The 18,910-nt window shown below is 47.8% G+C and overlaps 1 protein-coding gene across 1 annotated transcript; it reads left to right on the top strand.

Moving 5' to 3' along the window:
• The first annotated feature begins 4,625 nt into the window (after nucleotides 1-4,625).
• On the top strand, nucleotides 4,626-17,451 carry LOC112235304 (translation initiation factor eIF-2B subunit beta). The gene is made up of 8 exons (XM_042321362.1): nucleotides 4,626-4,983; nucleotides 5,292-5,412; nucleotides 8,782-8,933; nucleotides 9,358-9,521; nucleotides 16,078-16,173; nucleotides 16,436-16,573; nucleotides 16,753-16,819; nucleotides 17,247-17,451. Exons 1-8 carry the CDS (start codon nucleotides 4,812-4,814, stop codon nucleotides 17,402-17,404), a joined length of 1,068 nt encoding a protein of 355 aa, XP_042177296.1. The 5' UTR covers nucleotides 4,626-4,811; the 3' UTR covers nucleotides 17,405-17,451.
• The last annotated feature ends 1,459 nt before the right edge of the window (nucleotides 17,452-18,910 follow it).

Raw genomic sequence — 18,910 nt, 5'->3', positions numbered from 1 at the left:
CCCATAGGGCTCCTGTTCCCTCCCCCATAGGGCTCCTGTTCCCTCCCCCATAGGGCTCCTGTTCCCTACCCCCATAGGGGTTCCCTACCCCCTAGGGCTCCTGTTCCCTCCCCCATGGGGCTCCTGTTCCCTCCTCCCCCCATGGGGCTCCTGGTTTTCCCTCCCCCATAGGGCTCCTGGTTTTCCCTCCCCCCCCATAGGGCTCCTGTTTCCCCCCATAGGGCTCCCCATGGGGCTCCTGTTCCCCCCCATGGGGCTCCTGTTCCCTCCCCCATAGGGCTCCTGGTTTTCCCTCCCCCCATAGGGCTCCTGGTTTCCCCTCCCCCCAATAGGGCTCCTGGTTTTCCCTCCCCCCCCAATAGGGCTCCTGGTTCCCCCACCCTCCTGGCAAATGTAGTGCACTGTATAGGGAGTAAGATGGTGTTTTGGACATACCCTATAATGACAACAAAAAGAATGAGCCGGGGAAGGATTCAGGGTTGTGGTGCTGAGAGCACTGAGGGTAGCTTATTCTCTGAAAGCCATGTACACCTGGGACTCATTCAGTGGAGTGAAACATTAACAAACCAATGTAGAATATACACAGATTTCAAGTCCAGGCTTGAAACGTGCACGTCTGTTCAATCTGCAATTTGTTCTGAAATGTATTATCATCCTGCTGAATAAGCACCTGATGCTTTGTTGATTTTAATTTGACATTTTTAACCTGTATAGTTTGATCTGGAGTTTGATTTTGTTGGGATGAATGGATGCACCTTTGAGAAAGGTCTATTCCCCCTTTATATCGTTTTATAAAATCTTTGCCATGCCAAGCGACCTGTAGGATATAGGGTTCAGCCCAAAATGGCAACCTATTCCCTAGGGTACCGTTTGGGCATAGACGATATTCTTGGGGACCTTTTTTTTAAAATATTTTTTTAAAATTGAAGGCCTCTATGAACGACAGGTGGAATGTGTTGTCACTCAGAATAGAAACCACGGCGACCACTGAACTTTTATGCTTTTGCCAGTTAATTAATTTGCATACATGTTTGGTAGCTAAATTTGAGTGGCTTTAGTTTGTTTTGATTGTAAATGCAGGGCAGTTATTGGGGGGGTTAATAAGTTCAGGGAAAGAGTAGCTATCTCTCAAATGGAACCCTATTCCCTATATAGGCCTAGTGCACTACTTTTGACCAGGGTAGTACTGCACTATATAGGGTGGCATTTGAGATGCAGTCAATATAATCTTGAAAACTAGGTCATTTTATAGCGGAACCATGGCACGCTTTTAAGTTTTTAAAAGATGTACAAAAGATAACAGCCACATCTATGTACTTTTCCATCTGAATAGATTATAAGACGAGTAGAGCTGCAGGGCCTTTTGGGAAATGTCTCTTCTTTTGAGACCCCTTGAATCTACACCAACCATCCAAGATCCATCCAGCTTTCTTTTGGAGATAATTCTGTGGTTTGGGCTAGGTGAGGATTTGGGGTTGGTTTAAAATGTTTTTTATTTTATTTTTTAAATCTCATTGGTGCAATTTTCACATGTATGTGGTATATTTCCACAACTCTTAATACGAAATTCGAAACAGATCATCAAAAAGCCCGTTTCAAAACTAAGCACATTTTCAATTGACTAAGTACAACAGTCACTTTATTTTTACACCAAATTTAATCAGTTTCATCTAGAAATGCATGTTTCACATTGCAATACATGTTCATATACAGTCATTGCTTTTCTCAATGCTCACATTACTTTAGGTATGATTCTCTTTTAAGAGGTTTTCCTATTACATAATCCAACTGCTCTTTATCAGGGATCACTTAAACCCATGGAACGTTTGATTAAACCCATGGAACGTTTGATTAAACCTACGGAACGTTTGATTAAACCTACGGAACGTTTGATTAAACCTACGGAACGTTTGATTAAACCTACGGAACGTTTGATTAAACCCATGGAACGTTTGATTAAACCCATGGAACGTTTGATTAAACCAATGGAACGTTTGATTAAACCTACGGAACGTTTGGTAAATGGATCGATTTTACATTTTGTCTACTACAGATTTTGAGAACTAAATAATGACAATGGATGTCTGTAGAAACGTAAGTAACTATGTATTATTATTATGATTTTACTTCACAGTAAGTAAAACAAATCTGATATTGACAAAGTCAGACGTACTATATGTTACAAATTAAAAAGTTTATTGGTCGCGTACACAGATTAGCGGATGTCACAGCAGGCGCAGCGAAATGCTTGTGTTTCTAGCTCCTGCGTTGCAGTAATACAATGCCAATACGCAAATAATCCAGAAAGTCCTTAACAATAAATAAATGCTTCACTAAAATAGCATTGGGTAGTACGGTCCATTTACACAGCAAACACTTTTACCAAAAGCGACAACAGTCCACTTTTTGGTACGTGATCCCAGTAGGAATGGAACCCACACCTCTGGTGTTGCTAGTGCCATGCTCTTATGAACTATAGTGACGGCAGTGGTTAGAGCATTGGACTAGTAACCAGAAGGTTGCAAGTTCAAACCCCCGAGCTGACAAGGTACAAATCTGTCGTTCTGCCCCTGAACAGGTAGTTAACCCACTGTTGCCATTGAAAATAAGAATTTGTTCTTAACTGACTTGCCTAGTTAAATAAAGGTAAAAAAAACAGACACGTACAGAACCACTACAATACATTAAGTACACTTGAGTACAATACATTAAGTACACCTGAGTACAATACATTAAGTACACCTGTACACGTGGAAGACACTTCCACCCCCACGAGCGAACCACCACCCTCTAGGCCATGGATGACTCATGCAATGACGTCAATCCAGACCTATATCAGGCCTGGTGCATGAACAATTAGGATATTTACTGTGATTTCGATGAGAACCTACGGACAAATGTTCCAGACAGGTTTGATGCAATCTAACGCCTTAAACTTTTCTTTCCTTTGATTACCTTATGAAAGATTACCAGAGTTCCCCATGTCTATCCCATGTCTTCAATGATCAGACATGGGATAGAAGTTATTGACATTTCAAGTCCAGTTCATTTTAATGGGTAGTGCAAGTGTATTGCCGAATGTGAAACAGTGTCATGTACTGTAATTTACACTACTGGAGCATACTACATTCAAAGAGCAAATTGAAACGTATCTTAAACGTGTTTTTGGATTAATTGGTTAAAATAACTAAATTAAGGAGATGTCATTAGGTTGTGTTTTGGTGATTAAACCAATGTTCTTATTTCACAGTAAACTTATATTTTGAATTAATGGTTGTGTAGTGAACGATGTCTACAAACCAAATACATTAATATTGAAAGGATTTGAATATAAGACTGGCTGCATTACAAGTGTTACCAGTTTGGGGTTCTGTACATATTTGTGAAAATAGCACCAAATCGTTTAAAAAAAAAAACGAAAACCATGTGGGATACATACATTTTTAACAGTGAACATTTGCAATGTTTTCAATCAATGATTTCTATATTGATTGATATCAATTTGTAAAGGTTTGTGTTTGGGCTTTTATTCAATAAAATATTGGATGGATGTACAAAACGTGTTGCTTGTAGATTTGAATAACCTCTAAGGGAGGGACACCACATGGTCCATCATATGTCTGTCTATATTATCATTGGAAATAGGTTTAATGTTTCACTTTAGATCATTTTATTTTATTATTTTATTTCACCTAGGTAGGTTAGTTGAGAACAAGTTCTCATCGACAACTGCGACCTGGTCAAGATAAAGCAAAGCAGTGCAAAACAAACAACACAGAGTTACACATGGAATAAACAAACATACAGTCAATAATACAATAGAGAAAGCCTATACACAGTGTGTGCAAATGAGGTAAGATAAGGGAGGTAAGGCAATAAATAGGCCATAGTGGTGAAATAATGACAATATAGCAATTAAACACTGCAGTGATAGATGTGCAGAAGATGAGTGTGCAAGTAGAGATACTGGGGTGAAAAGGAGAAAAATAAATAACAGTATGGGGATGAGGTAGTTGGATGGGCTATTTACAGATGGGCTATGTACAGGTGCAGTGATCTGTGAAATGCTCTCACAGCTGGTGCTTAAAGTTAGTGAGGGAGATATGAGTCTTCAGCTTCTGTGATTTTTTTGCAGTTTGTTCCAGTCATTGGCAGCAGAGAACTGGAAGGAAAGGCTGCTGAAGGAGGAATGGGCTTTGGGGTGACCAGTGAAATATACCTGCTGGAGCACGTGCTACGAGTGGGTGCTGCTATGGTGACCAGTGAGCTGAGATAAGGCAGGGCTTTACCTAGCAAAGGCTCATGACATAGATACTCTTATAGAAAGTAAATGGTATTGGTTAAATGTCTATTTTATGCGAAAACTGGTGAAATCTATTTTTATGAAATCTGAAAATATTACAAGATGTCCTTCTAATAATTTGGTCCAATCAGCATTGGACTAGAATAATGTACCGGAAGCATCCTCCTTTCACGCGCAATCTGGTTCCGGTTCACGTGACTTCCCTATGCAAATGCTTTACAACCATAGAGATAGATAGAGTACTCGTCTTTATATTTGTTCCACTACGGCATCTGTGAGAGCATGGGCAGCGCCATTGAGGCTACAACACATAGGACGCCTCACCCAATGAACTACTTTAAAATATCGGAAGCATGGCGGAAGCCCTAAATGGCGCTGCCCGTGCTAAAAGTTCATGCTAAAATTGCCTTTTGGCTACTAGAGATCTCTATCATTTTCTATGTCGACAACACCAACTTGTTTTGATAAAGCATCGAGTTAAGGTCAGCTGGTGAATTCAGATAACAGAATGCCCGGGGCTGACAAAGAAGCAGATTTAACAGAGCGAATTGAGGCTTTTCTGGCCGATTTAAAGCGGGGAGGTTGTGGGACAGGACCGATCCGAGGGTCGGGAGAAACCGCCAGAGAAACGACAGCTTTGCTCCGGAAAGTAACAGCCCAGGCACGATGGAGCAGCGCAGGTAACGTTATCTAAAGTCTTATAGTTAATAGGAGAATTTTCAGTTTATTCGATAGCTTAACTTTCGGGTAGTTAGCTAGTTAATTTACCTCCTCGCTAACGTTTGATAGTATATCTGCCACGGGTTATTTTTTTTTTTAATCAAATCGATTTTCTATGTCAAAATGTGAACTGCTACGATAGACTGTCATTTCGTCTGTAATTGTTGGAACAGGTCCAATGGGTTCGTGATTTAGCCATGTCTAAAAACACAATTCATTACTAGGAATAATTGTATGATAAAATATATCCTCTTGTATTTGATGATAGGCGACCTGATGGAAATTATTCGCAAGGAAGGGAGGAGAATGACAGCCGCCCAGCCGTCTGAGACCACCGTGGGCAACATGGTACTGCGCGTCCTCAAGATCATCAGGGAGGAGTATGCCAGGTGGGTTTATCATCAGGGAGGAATATGCCAGGTGAGTTTATCATCAGGGAGGAATATGCCAGGTGGGTTTATCATCAGGGAGGAATATGCCAGGTGAGTTTATCATCAGGGAGGAATATGCCAGGTGGGTTTATCATCAGGGAGGAGTATGCCAGGTGGGTTTATCATCAGGGAGGAGTATGCCAGGTGGGTTTATCATCAGGTGGGTTTATCATCAGGGAGGAATATGCCAGGTGGGTTTATCATCAGGGAGGAATATGCCAGGTGGGTTTATCATCAGGGAGGAATATGCCAGGTGGGTTTATCATCAGGGAGGAATATGCCAGGTGGGTTTATCATCAGGGAGGAGTATGCCAGGTGGGTTTATCATCAGGGAGGAATATGCCAGGTGAGTTTATCATCAGGGAGGAATATGCCAGGTGAGTTTATCATCAGGGAGGAATATGCCAGGTGAGTTTATCATCAGGGAGGAATATGCCAGGTGAGTTTATCATCAGGGAGGAATATGCCAGGTGAGTTTATCATCAGGGAGGAATATGCCAGGTGAGTTTATCATCAGGGAGGAATATGCCAGGTGGGTTTATCATCAGGGAGGAATATGCCAGGTGAGTTTATCATCAGGGAGGAATATGCCAGGTGGGTTTATCATCAGGGAGGAATATGCCAGGTGGGTTTATCATCAGGGAGGAGTATGCCAGGTGAGTTTATCATCAGGGAGGAGTATGCCAGGTGAGTTTATCATCAGGGAGGAATATGCCAGGTGAGTTTATCATCAGGGAGGAATATGCCAGGTGGGTTTATCATCAGGGAGGAATATGCCAGGTGGGTTTATCATCAGGGAGGAATATGCCAGGTGGGTTTATCATCAGGGAGGAGTATGCCAGGTGGGTTTATCATCAGGGAGGAATATGCCAGGTGGGTTTATCATCAGGGAGGAATATGCCAGGTGGGTTTATCATCAGGGAGGAATATGCCAGGTGGGTTTATCATCAGGGAGGAATATGCCAGGTGGGTTTATCATCAGGGAGGAATATGCCAGGTGGGTTTATCATCAGGGAGGAGTATGCCAGGTGGGTTTATCATCAGGGAGGAATATGCCAGGTGGGTTTATCATCAGGGAGGAATATGCCAGGTGGGTTTATCATCAGGGAGGAATATGCCAGGTGGGTTTATCATCAGGGAGGAATATGCCAGGTGAGTTTATCATCAGGGAGGAATATGCCAGGTGGGTTTATCATCAGGGAGGAGTATGCCAGGTGGGTTTATCATCAGGGAGGAGTATGCCAGGTGGGTTTATCATCAGGGAGGAGTATGCCAGGTGGGTTTATCATCAGGGAGGAATATGCCAGGTGGGTTTATCATCAGGGAGGAGTATGCCAGGTGGGTTTATCATCAGGGAGGAATATGCCAGGTGGGTTTATCATCAGGGAGGAGTATGCCAGGTGGGTTTATCATCAGGAGGAATATGCCAGGTGGGTTTATCATCAGGGAGGAATATGCCAGGTGGGTTTATCATCAGGGAGGAATATGCCAGGTGGGTTTATCATCAGGGAGGAATATGCCAGGTGGGTTTATCATCAGGGAGGAATATGCCAGGTGGGTTTATCATCAGGGAGGAATATGCCAGGTGGGTTTATCATCAGGGAGGAATATGCCAGGTGGGTTTATCATCAGGGAGGAATATGCCAGGTGGGTTTATCATCAGGGAGGAATATGCCAGGTGGGTTTATCATCAGGGAGGAATATGCCAGGTGGGTTTATCATCAGGGAGGAATATGCCAGGTGGGTTTATCATCAGGGAGGAATATGCCAGGTGGGTTTATCATCAGGGAGGAATATGCCAGGTGGGTTTATCATCAGGGAGGAATATGCCAGGTGGGTTTATCATCAGGGAGGAATATGCCAGGTGGGTTTATCATCAGGGAGGAATATGCCAGGTGGGTTTATCATCAGGGAGGAATATGCCAGGTGGGTTTATCATCAGGGAGGAATATGCCAGGTGGGTTTATCATCAGGGAGGAATATGCCAGGTGAGTTTATCATCAGGGAGGAATATGCCAGGTGAGTTTATCATCAGGGAGGAATATGCCAGGTGGGTTTATCATCAGGGAGGAATATGCCAGGTGAGTTTATCATCAGGGAGGAATATGCCAGGTGAGTTTATCATCAGGGAGGAATATGCCAGGTGGGTTTATCATCAGGGAGGAATATGCCAGGTGGGTTTATCATCAGGGAGGAATATGCCAGGTGGGTTTATCATCAGGGAGGAATATGCCAGGTGGGTTTATCATCAGGGAGGAATATGCCAGGTGGGTTTATCATCAGGGAGGAATATGCCAGGTGGGTTTATCATCAGGGAGGAATATGCCAGGTGGGTTTATCATCAGGGAGGAGTATGCCAGGTGGGTTTATCATCAGGGAGGAGTATGCCAGGTGGGTTTATCATCAGGGAGGAATATGCCAGGTGGGTTTATCATCAGGGAGGAATATGCCAGGTGGGTTTATCATCAGGGAGGAATATGCCAGGTGGGTTTATCATCAGGGAGGAATATGCCAGGTGGGTTTATCATCAGGGAGGAATATGCCAGGTGGGTTTATCATCAGGGAGGAATATGCCAGGTGAGTTTATCATCAGGGAGGAGTATGCCAGGTGAGTTTATCATCAGGGAGGAGTATGCCAGGTGAGTTTATCATCAGGGAGGAGTATGCCAGGTGAGTTTATCATCAGGGAGGAATATGCCAGGTGAGTTTATCATCAGGGAGGAATATGCCAGGTGAGTTTATCATCAGGGAGGAATATGCCAGGTGAGTTTATCATCAGGGAGGAATATGCCAGGTGAGTTTATCATCAGGGAGGAATATGCCAGGTGGGTTTATCATCAGGGAGGAGTATGCCAGGTGAGTTTATCATCAGGGAGGAGTATGCCAGGTAAGTTTATCATCAGGGAGGGGGAGGAGTATGCCAGGTGAGTTTATCATCAGGGAGGAGGAGGAGTATGCCAGGTGAGTTTATCATCAGGGAGGAGGAGGAGTATGCCAGGTGAGTTTATCATCAGGGAGGAGGAGGAGTATGCCAGGTGAGTTTATCATCAGGGAGGAGGAGGAGTATGCCAGGTGAGTTTATGAATATGCTGACATGCAGCTACAAGCAACAACCACAAATGATTGAAGTTGTTTGAGCGTCTGCTGCTAACGTTGCTTGTGTTCTGTGGAACTCAACAACAATAGTTGCCATGGCAAGGTGCCAAATGATGCAATATTTGGAAATGTGAAGTTTTTTCTCTCTCCGTGTGTGTGTGTGTGTGTGTGTGTGTGTGTGTGTGTGTGTGTGTGTGTGTGTGTGTGTGTGTGTGTGTGTGTATCCCCTAGGTCTCGTGGTAGCAGCGAGGAGACAGACCAGCAGGAATCCCTTCACAAGTTGCTAACGTCAGGGGGGCTGAGCGAGGAGAACTTCAGACAACACTTTGTTCATCTCAAAGCTAATGTCATAGAGGCCATCAATGAACTCCTCACAGAGCTAGGTAAGACACGTTCACTTAGAACAGTGTTTGCCAACTCTGGCCCTCCAAAGTATTTTTTAAAACATTTTTATGTAGCCCCGGACAAGCACACCCTATTCAACTTGTTAACTAATCATTGTGCCCTCAATGAGTTGAATTGAGTATGATTGTCCGGGCTGTTGGGGGTACTGGAGGACCCAGAATTGGGAAACACTGTCTTAGAGCACACACACATACTCCACCATCAGTCTCTCTCTTCTCCACCTCCTTCATAGACCTATTAAGGTCATAGTTCTATACTTGGTTGTGGCTGAAATCCAAATGATTCAAACGAACGTCTCATTTAGTTTAAACCAATTGTCTCTGTTGTTTTTACACTACACCTCCCCATGGGTATAATCATGGTCAAGCAGCACTGAGCTAACGGTCTTCTTCTTTCTCCCAGATGGCACCACAGACAACATCGCCATGCAGGCCCTGGAGCACATCCACTCCAACGAGGTCATCATGACTGTCGGCCGCTCACGCACCGTCGAGGCCTTCCTCAAAGACGCAGCGAGGAAACGCAAGTTCCACGTCATCGTGGCCGAGTGTGCCCCCTTCTGCCAGGTATACGCCATCCTTTCATCCCTCATTCACTCCCATCAACCCCCTCCATCTTGCCTCTATCCCACGCCTGTATATTCACAAAAGGAACACACATGGGAGCTGGGGATCATGTGACAAATGTCAAATGTTCTTTTAAAGTTTAAACTGACATTTAAAAAAAAAAAATGGTTTAAATGTTCAACACTACGAACGCTGTGCCTCGAGGAACCCCTCTTCAACACTACGAACGCTGTGCCTCGAGGAACCCCTCTTCAACACTACGAACGCTGTGCCTCGAGGAACCCCTCTTCAAGCTAACGAGCAGTCATTCTTGCTGAACAAATTCAGTGTGTTAATACATTGGAATACATTTTTTAAAATTTTATTTCAAATTCTACCGTATTAGTTTATGTTTTATGTAAGGCTACATGGGAAAAACAAAACAAAACAATTCAAGTGTTCACTCAATTTTATTTAGTCGAGTGCCTTTGTTACAACTAGGAAACAGAAAGCATACTGTATGAGTTGGAAAACAGTAAAAGCTTATTTTTATAACGATAAAATAATTTAAAACGCAAAGAAAATCGTTAGTAGCCTAAACTTAAATAAATAGTTAGTCAGCACAAAATAAATAATGGCATTATAATGAATATAGACGTAAGTGTTGATATGACAGGAGTCAATTATTGTCTATACTTGGTCCAAACGTAGGACACCATTTTGAATTTGTCAGTTTCCAAACGTAGGACACCATTTTCAATTTGTCAGTTCCAGACGTCTCATTCTAATTTCTTTGCCATCAAAACGGAGGTAAAGTAGGATCTCTCTAGAGCGATCCCGTAAAGTAGGATCTCTCTGCAGCGATCCCGTAAAGTAGAATCTCTAGAGCGATCCCGTAAAGTAGGATCTCTAGAGCGATCCCGTAAAGTAGGATCTCTCTGCAGCGATCCCGTAAAGTAGGATCTCTAGAGCGATCCCGTAAAGTAGGATCTCTAGAGCGATCCCGTAAAGTAGGATCTCTCTGCAGCGATCCCGTAAAGTAGGATCTCTAGAGCGATCCCGTAACGTATCCCATACAGTACATGTCTGACCAGAAGCTGTCCATGTACATGCTTTCTCCACAGAGTGCTCCACATACACATCAAATCTAATTTTATTAGTCAGATGCGCCGAATTCAACAGGTACAGTGAAATGCTTACTTACAAGCCCCTAATCAACAATGCTGTTTCCTTTTTTTGGGGATAAGAATAATAAATAAGTCACAGGTAATTAAAGAGCTGCAGTAAAACAACAATAGTGAGGCTATATACAGGGTATTACGGTACAGAGTCAATGTGGAGGCTATATACAGGGGGTACCGGTACAGAGTCAATGTGGAGGCTATATACAGGGTATTACGGTACAGAGTCAATGTGGAGGCTATATACAGGGTGTTACGGTACAGAGTCAATGTGGAGGCTATATACAGGGGTACCGGTACAGAGTCAATGTGGAGGCTATATACAGGGTATTACGGTACAGAGTCAATGTGGAGGCTATATACAGGGGTACCGGTACAGAGTCAATGTGGAGGCTATATACAGGGTGTTACGGTACAGAGTCAATGTGGAGGCTATATACAGGGGTACCGGTACAGAGTCAATGTGGAGGCTATATACAGGGTATTACGGTACAGAGTCTATGTGGAGGCTATATACAGGGTATTACGGTACAGAGTCAATGTGGAGACTATATACAGGGTATTACGGTACAGAGTCAATGTGGAGGCTATATACAGGGGGTACCGGTACAGAGTCAATGTGGAGGCTATATACAGGGTATTACGGTACAGAGTTAATGTGGAGGCTATATACAGGGTATTACGGTACATTGTCAATGTGGAGGCTATATACAGGGTATTACGGTACAGAGTCAATGTGGAGGCTATATACAGGGGGTACCGGTACAGAGTCAATGTGGAGGCTATATACAGGGGGTACCGGTACAGAGTCAATGTGGAGGCTATATACAGGGGGTACCGGTACAGAGTCAATGTGGAGGCTATATACAGGGTATTACGGTACAGAGTCAATGTGGAGGCTATATACAGGGTATTACGGTACAGAGTCAATGTGGAGGCTATATACAGGGGGTACCGGTACAGAGTCAATGTGGAGGCTATATACAGGGGGTACCGGTACAGAGTCAATGTGGAGGCTATATACAGGGGGTACCGGTACAGAGTCAATGTGGAGGCTATATACAGGGGGTACCGGTACAGAGTCAATGTGGAGGCTATATACAGGGGGTACCGGTACAGAGTCAATGTGGAGGCTATATACAGGGGTACCGGTACAGAGTCAATGTGGAGGCTATATACAGGGGGTACCGGTACAGAGTCAATGTGGAGGCTATATACAGGGGGTACCGGTACAGAGTCAATGTGGAGGCTATATACAGGGGGTACCGGTACAGAGTCAATGTGGAGGCTATATACAGGGGGTACCGGTACAGAGTCAATGTGGAGGCTATATACAGGGTGTACCAGTACAGAGTCAATGTGGAGGCTATATACAGGGGCCTAGACTTGGAGCTCCGGTACCGCTTGCTGTGCGGTAGCAGAGAGAACAGTATATGACTTGGGTGTCTGGAGTCTTTTTGACAATTTTTAGGGCCTTCCTCTGACACCGCCTGGTATAGAGGTCCTGGATAGACAGGAAGCGTGGTCCCAGTGATGTACTGAGCCGTACAGCATTTAAATAAACGCTCACAGGCAGTGTCTCTTTGCTCCCTGTGCGTCTCAGCCACAGTCCCTGATGTACTGTAGCATGTCACATAAACAACCAAAGCTGGTGAGTGCGCTGTTGATGTTTGCTTGAGATGTAAGGCCTGCCCTCTCTGTGAGGACCATGTTGTGCTGATAATCGGCCCGTAGCTTTGTCACCTGCTTTTATTGGGTGGTGGCGCGGGCACCTGCTCAGTGCATACTGTTCTGGCTTTTTTTGCACATAGGCCTCGGAGGTGTAGGTTCAGACTGAGGCTCAGAGGCAGAATAATCATCAGTGACATCATGATTCATTTCTTCCATCGGAGGCGTTTTCATTCAGATCTTGTAGCGACACTAACAGAGCATGTGCATCCGTTCGTCTTGGGTCTTATTGCCGTGGTAAATTACACACACTCTCATTGTGTACTCCCTAGTAGGCCAGAGTAGACTGATAAGACTTCTGTGATTCGGTGGACTGATAAGAGGGTACATACCATTTTGAGATTATATTTTGAGGTAATTATAGGGGTGATTGTCAACTGGGCACGGCACCTTCAACTGTCGGGAGGGGAGCAGGCCCCGCTGTCGGGAGGGGAGCAGGCCCCGCTGTCGGGAGGGGAGCAGGCCCCGCTGTCGGGAGGGGAGCAGGCCCCGCTGTCGGGAGGAGGGGGAGCAGGCCCCGCTGTCGGGAGGAGGGGGAGCAGGCCCCGCTGTCGGGAGGAGGGGGAGCAGGCCCCGCTGTCGGGAGGAGGGGGAGCAGGCCCCGCTGTCGGGAGCAGGCCCCGCTGTCGGGAGGAGGCCCCGCTGTCGGGAGGAGGCCCCGCTGTCGGGAGGAGGCCCCGCTGTCGGGAGGAGGCCCCGCTGTCGGGAGGAGGCCCCGCTGTCGGGAGGAGGCCCCGCTGTCGGGAGGAGGCCCCGCTGTCGGGAGCAGGCCCCGCTGTCGGGAGGAGGAGCAGGCGCCGCTGTCGGGAGCAGGCCCCGCTGCCGGGAGGAGGAGCAGGCGCCGCTGCCGGGAGGAGGAGCAGGCGCCGCTGCCGGGAGGAGGAGCAGGCGCCGCTGCCGGGAGGAGGAGCAGGCGCCGCTGCCGGGAGGAGGGGCAGGCCCCGCTGCCGGGAGGAGGAGGAGGAGGGGAGCAGGCCCCGCTGCCGGGAGGAGGAGGAGGGGAGCAGGCCCCGCTGCCGGGAGGAGGGGAGCAGGCCCCGCTGCCGGGAGGAGGGGAGCAGGCCCCGCTGCCGGGAGGAGGGGAGCAGGCCCCGCTGCCGGGAGGAGGGGAGCAGGCCCCGCTGCCGGGAGGAGGAGCAGGCCCCGCTGCCGGGAGGAGGAGGGAAGCAGGCCCCGCTGCCGGGAGGAGGAGGAGGAGGTGGGAAGCAGGCCCCGCTGCCGGGAGGAGGAGGGGAGCCGGCCCCGCTGCCGGGAGGAGGAGCAGGCCCCGCTGCCGGGAGGAGGAGCAGGCCCCGCTGCCGGGTGGTGGAGGAGGCCCCGCTGCCGGGAGGAGGAGGAGGAGGGGAGCAGGCCCCGCTGCCGGGAGGAGGAGGAGGAGGGGAGCAGGCCCCGCTGCCGGGAGGAGGAGGAGGAGGGGAGCAGGCCCCGCTGCCGGGAGGAGGAGCAGGCCCCGCTGCCGGGAGGAGGGGAGCAGGCCCCGCTGCCGGGAGGAGGAGGGGAGCAGGAGGAGGAGGGGAGCAGGCCCCGCTGCCGGGAGGAGGAGGAGGGGAGCAGGCCCCGCTGCCGGGAGGAGGAGGAGGGGAGCAGGCCCTGCTGCCGGGAGGAGGAGGAGGGAAGCAGGCCCCGCTGCCGGGAGGAGGAGGAGGCCCCGCTGCCGGGAGGGGGAGCAGGCCCCGCTGCCGGGAGGGGGAGGAGGAGGAGGGAAGCAGGCCCCGCTGCCGGGAGGAGGAGGAGGGAAGCAGGCCCCGCTGCCGGGAGGAGGAGGGAAGCAGGCCCCGCTGCCGGGAGGAGGGGAGCAGGCCCCGCTGCCGGGAGGAGGGGAGCAGGCCCCGCTGCCGGGAGGAGGGGGAGCAGGCCCCGCTGCCGGGAGGAGGGGAGCAGGCCCCGCTGCCGGGAGGAGGGGGAGCAGGCCCCGCTGCCGGGAGGAGGAGCAGGCCCCGCTGCCGGGAGGGGGAGCAGGCCCCGCTGCCGGGAGGGGGAGCAGGCCCCGCTGCCGGGGGGGGGAGCAGGCCCCGCTGCCTGGAGGAGGAGGAGGAGGAGGAGGGGGAGCAGGCCCCGCTGCCGGGAGGAGGAGGAGGAGGAGGAGGAGGGGGAAGCAGGCCCCGCTGCCGGGAGGAGGAGGAGGAGGAGAAGGGAAGCAGGCCCCGCTGCCGGGAGGAGGGGAGCAGGCCCCGCTGCCGGGAGGAGGGGAGCAGGCCCCGCTGCCGGGAGGAGGGGGAGCAGGCCCCGCTGCCGGGAGGAGGGGGAGGAGGCCCCGCTGCCGGGAGGGGGAGCAGGCCCCGCTGCCGGGAGGAGGAGGAGGGGAGCAGGCCCTGCTGCCGGGAGGAGGAGGAGGAGGGAAGCCGGCCCCGCTGCCGGGAGATAGGAGGAGGAGGGAAGGAGGCCCCGCTGCCGGGAGGAGGGGGAGCAGGCCCCGCTGCCGGGAGGAGGGGGAGCAGGCCCCGCTGCCGGGAGGGGGGAGCAGGCCCCGCTGCCGGGAGGAGGGGGAGCAGGCCCCGCTGCCGGGAGGAGGGGGAGCAGGCCCCGCTGCCGGGAGGAGGGGGAGCAGGCCCCGCTGCCGGGAGGAGGGGGAGCAGGCCTCGCTGTCGGGAGGAGGGGGAGGAGGAGCTGGGGAAAACCATTAAAATGACATGGCCTCCTAAAACTGGTTCCAGTTCTGTTTGTGATATTAAGATTCCAACGGCAGTGTGTTTGTATAGACGGATTTAGACAGTATTTTGTATAGACTGATTTAGACAGTATTTTGTATAGACAGTATTTTGTATAGACTGATTTAGACAGTATTTTGTATAGACTGATTTAGACAGTATTTTGTATAGACAGTATTTTATATAGACGGATTTAGACAGTATTTTGTATAGACTGATTTAGACAGTATTTTGTATAGACAGTATTTTGTATAGACTGATTTAGACAGTATTTTGTATAGACTGATTTAGACAGTATTTTGTATAGACAGTATTTTATATAGACGGATTTAGACAGTATTTTATATAGACGGATTTAGACAGTATTTTGTATAGATTAGTTTAGGACAAGTCAAGGACAGAGGGAGGCATGACTTTAAAAATGGCGGAGTAAGAAAAAAACAATACAATTCATAACCAGTCAAAATGGCTGCTTTCGTGTTTCTCGTGCTAAAAGATAAGAGAGAGTGAAAAAATCATTAAAATGATGTGAATTCACTCTTCAAATCTGGTCCTACTTATGACTGCTAGGGGTCAGTGCAGTTCAATCTACCACAGTCTTGGATACCTACCAGACGGCGCTCACCTAGCTGCTGTCCCCCACCCACTGGTTCTAGATACAGTGCTTTCAGACCGACCCCCTTGACTTTGTTTGTTATATTAAGGCCCTGCTCTCTATAGAATTATATATTTTATGGAGTTTTAATGCATTGTTTTCCCATTTATTCCACCCGTCCTTCAAACCACACATTATTTAATATTTTGTGATAACTGCACTGTGATTTTAAACATTTCTGTTCGTGATATTTTCTTAACATTAACGATCCCAATTTAATTAAAAAACATTTAAATGTCATACCCCCCCATGTTTTAATCTATTTCATGAATTTACTGTCTCTCTTGGAAGTTATTGAATAATGAACATTTTACATTTGGGCAACACACCGTAGTAACGACCCTTCTGCCTGCCTCTTTCCCAAGGGTCATGAAATGGCTACGAATCTCTCCAAAGCCAGCATCGAGACCACGGTAATAGCCGACGCCGCCATATTTGCAGTGATGTCCCGAGTGAATAAGGTGAATTTCACACTTTTACTGTTTGTTGCTTTATTTTGATTTAAAAAAAAAAAATTTTTTTACACAGACGGAACATTTAGTAATATCGATGCATTTTAATTCAAAATTATTATTTCATCAGAACTCTTGATTTACTTAACAATGACTTTTTGTTGTTTTTTGTCTTAGTCTTTTGTTCACTAGAGGACGCTTGTCTGTTGTCAACGCAACTAAACCAGTTTTGAATCTGTTCTGTTCCTCCTATTGGTTATCCTCTCACCAGGTCATCATCGGAACACAGACGGTTCTGGCCAATGGCGGGCTCAGGGCGGTCAACGGAACCCACACTGTAGCTCTAGCAGCCAGGCACCACTCGACTCCGCTCATCGTCTGCGCTCCCATGTTCAAGCTCTCTCCTCAGGTAGTCATAACAACAGTCGTCAGGAACAGAATAGTGACTTTCTGAATAGAAGTGTGCTTGTCAGTGAGCCCTGCTTCACTGATAGGTGAGGCCAAACACCCTCGGACTGTGACGTTGTCTTCTGTTATATTCATCACTGTGTGACTTGACTGGTTGGATTTTTGGTTTTGTGTTCTCAGTTTCCCAATGAAGAGGACACATTCCATAAGTTTGTCTCCCCACACGAGGTGCTTCCCTTCACAGAAGGTAAACTTGCATTCTTTGCCCATCCTTTTTCTCACCTGCAGTGCATTATGGGAAACTTTTCAGGCCCCTTGACTTTTTCCACATTTTGTTACATTACAGCCTTATTCTAAAATGTATTTTAGTATTTCCCCCCCAATCTACACACAACACCCCATAATGACAAAGCAAAAACATGTTTTTAAAAATTCTGTCCAAGGTGAATGTGCACTGCCCTGTGTTCAACATGTGACTTTACTCTGTTTCTCTATAGGAGAGATTCTGTCCAAGGTCAACGTGCACTGCCCTGTGTTCAACATGTGACTTTACTCTGTTTCTCTATAGGAGAGATTCTGTCCAAGGTCAACGTGCACTGCCCTGTGTTCAACATGTGACTTTACTCTGTTTCTCTATAGGAGAGATTCTGACCTCTATGTGTTTGTCTCTGTAGGAGAGATTCTATCCAAGGTCAACGTGCACTGCCCAGTGTTCGACTACGTTCCTCCTGAACTCATCACTCTGTTCATCTCTAACATCGGCGGCAACGCTCCCTCTTACATCTACCGGCTGATGAGTGAGCTCTACCACCCTGAGGACCACGACCTGTAATGATATGCAGACAATACTCAATAATAATAATAATAATAATAATAAAAATAATGATAATAATAAAAAGGTTTAGTGTGTTTTGGTTTGTCAATGATTTGTGAAACCACTTATGTTTTTATACAGTCTTGATTTGCTGCAATTTTTAAGAATTTGTTTCGGGCTGCGTTCTAATTTTAATGCTTATCACGTCCACCACGACGATCCTCGACACGGGGGCACCTCAGGGGTGCGTGCTCAGTCCCCTCCTGTACTTCCTGTTCACTCATGACTGCGTGGCCAGGCACGACTCCCAACACCATCATTATGTTTGCTGATGACACAACAGAGGTAGGCCCGTTCACCAACAACGATGAGACAGCCTATAGGGACGAGATCAGAGACCTGCCCGTGTGTTGCCAGGACAACAACCTCTCCTTCAATGTGATCAAGACAAAAGGAGATGATTGTGGACTACAGGAAAGGGGGACTGAGCACGCCCCCATTCTTATCAACGGGGCTGTAGTGGAGCAGGTTGAGAGCTTCAAGTTCCTTGGTGGCCACATCACCAACCAGCTAACATGGTCCAAACACACCAAGACAGTCGTGAAGAGGGCACGACAAAACCTATTCCCCTCAGGAGACTGAAAAGATTTGGCAAGGGTCCCCAGATCCTCAAAAAGTTCTACAGCTGCAACATCAAGAGCATGACTGGTTGGATCACTGCCTGGTATGGCAACTGCTCGGCCTCCGACCGCAAGGCACTACAGAGGGTAGTGGGTACAGCACAGTACATCACTGGGGCTAAGCTTCCTAACATCCAGGACCTCTATACCAGGCTGTAAGCCCAAAAAATGCTTAGACTCCAGCCACTCTAGTCATAGCGCCAAGTCTAGGTCCAAGAAGCTTCTAAACAGCTTCTACCCCCAAGCCATAAGACCCCTGAACAGCTCATCAAATGGCTACCCAGACTATTTGCATTGCCCTCCCTACAAGCTGCTGCTACTCTGTTATTTATCTATGTATAGCCTCTTTTAATAACTCTAGCTACATATACATAATTACCTCAATGACCTCGACACCGGTGCACCCGCACATTGACTCTGTACCGTAACACCCTGTATATAGCCTCCACATTGACTCTGTACCGGTACCCCTTGTATATAGCTTCCACATTGACTCTGTACCGGTACCCCTGTATATAGCCTCCACATTGACTCTGTACCGATAGCCCCTGTATATAGCCTCCACATTGACTCTGTACCGTAACACCCTGTATATAGCCTCCACATTGACTCTGTACCGTAACACCCTGTATATAGCCTCCACATTGACTCTGTACCGGTACCCCCTGTATATAGCCTCCACATTGACTCTGTACCGTAACACCCTGTATATAGCCTCCACATTGACTCTGTACCGGTACCCCCTGTATATAGCCTCCACATTGACTCTGTACCGTAGCACCCTGTATATAGCCTCCACATTGACTCTGTACCGGTACCCCCTGTATATAGCCTCCACATTGAC

The sequence above is a fragment of the Oncorhynchus tshawytscha genome, linkage group LG05 (genome assembly GCF_018296145.1).
Source record: "Oncorhynchus tshawytscha isolate Ot180627B linkage group LG05, Otsh_v2.0, whole genome shotgun sequence".
Lineage (NCBI taxonomy): Eukaryota > Metazoa > Chordata > Actinopteri > Salmoniformes > Salmonidae > Oncorhynchus > Oncorhynchus tshawytscha.
Note: the sequence above shows the minus strand (reverse complement) of the source record. Positions and strands in the feature narration are given on the sequence as shown.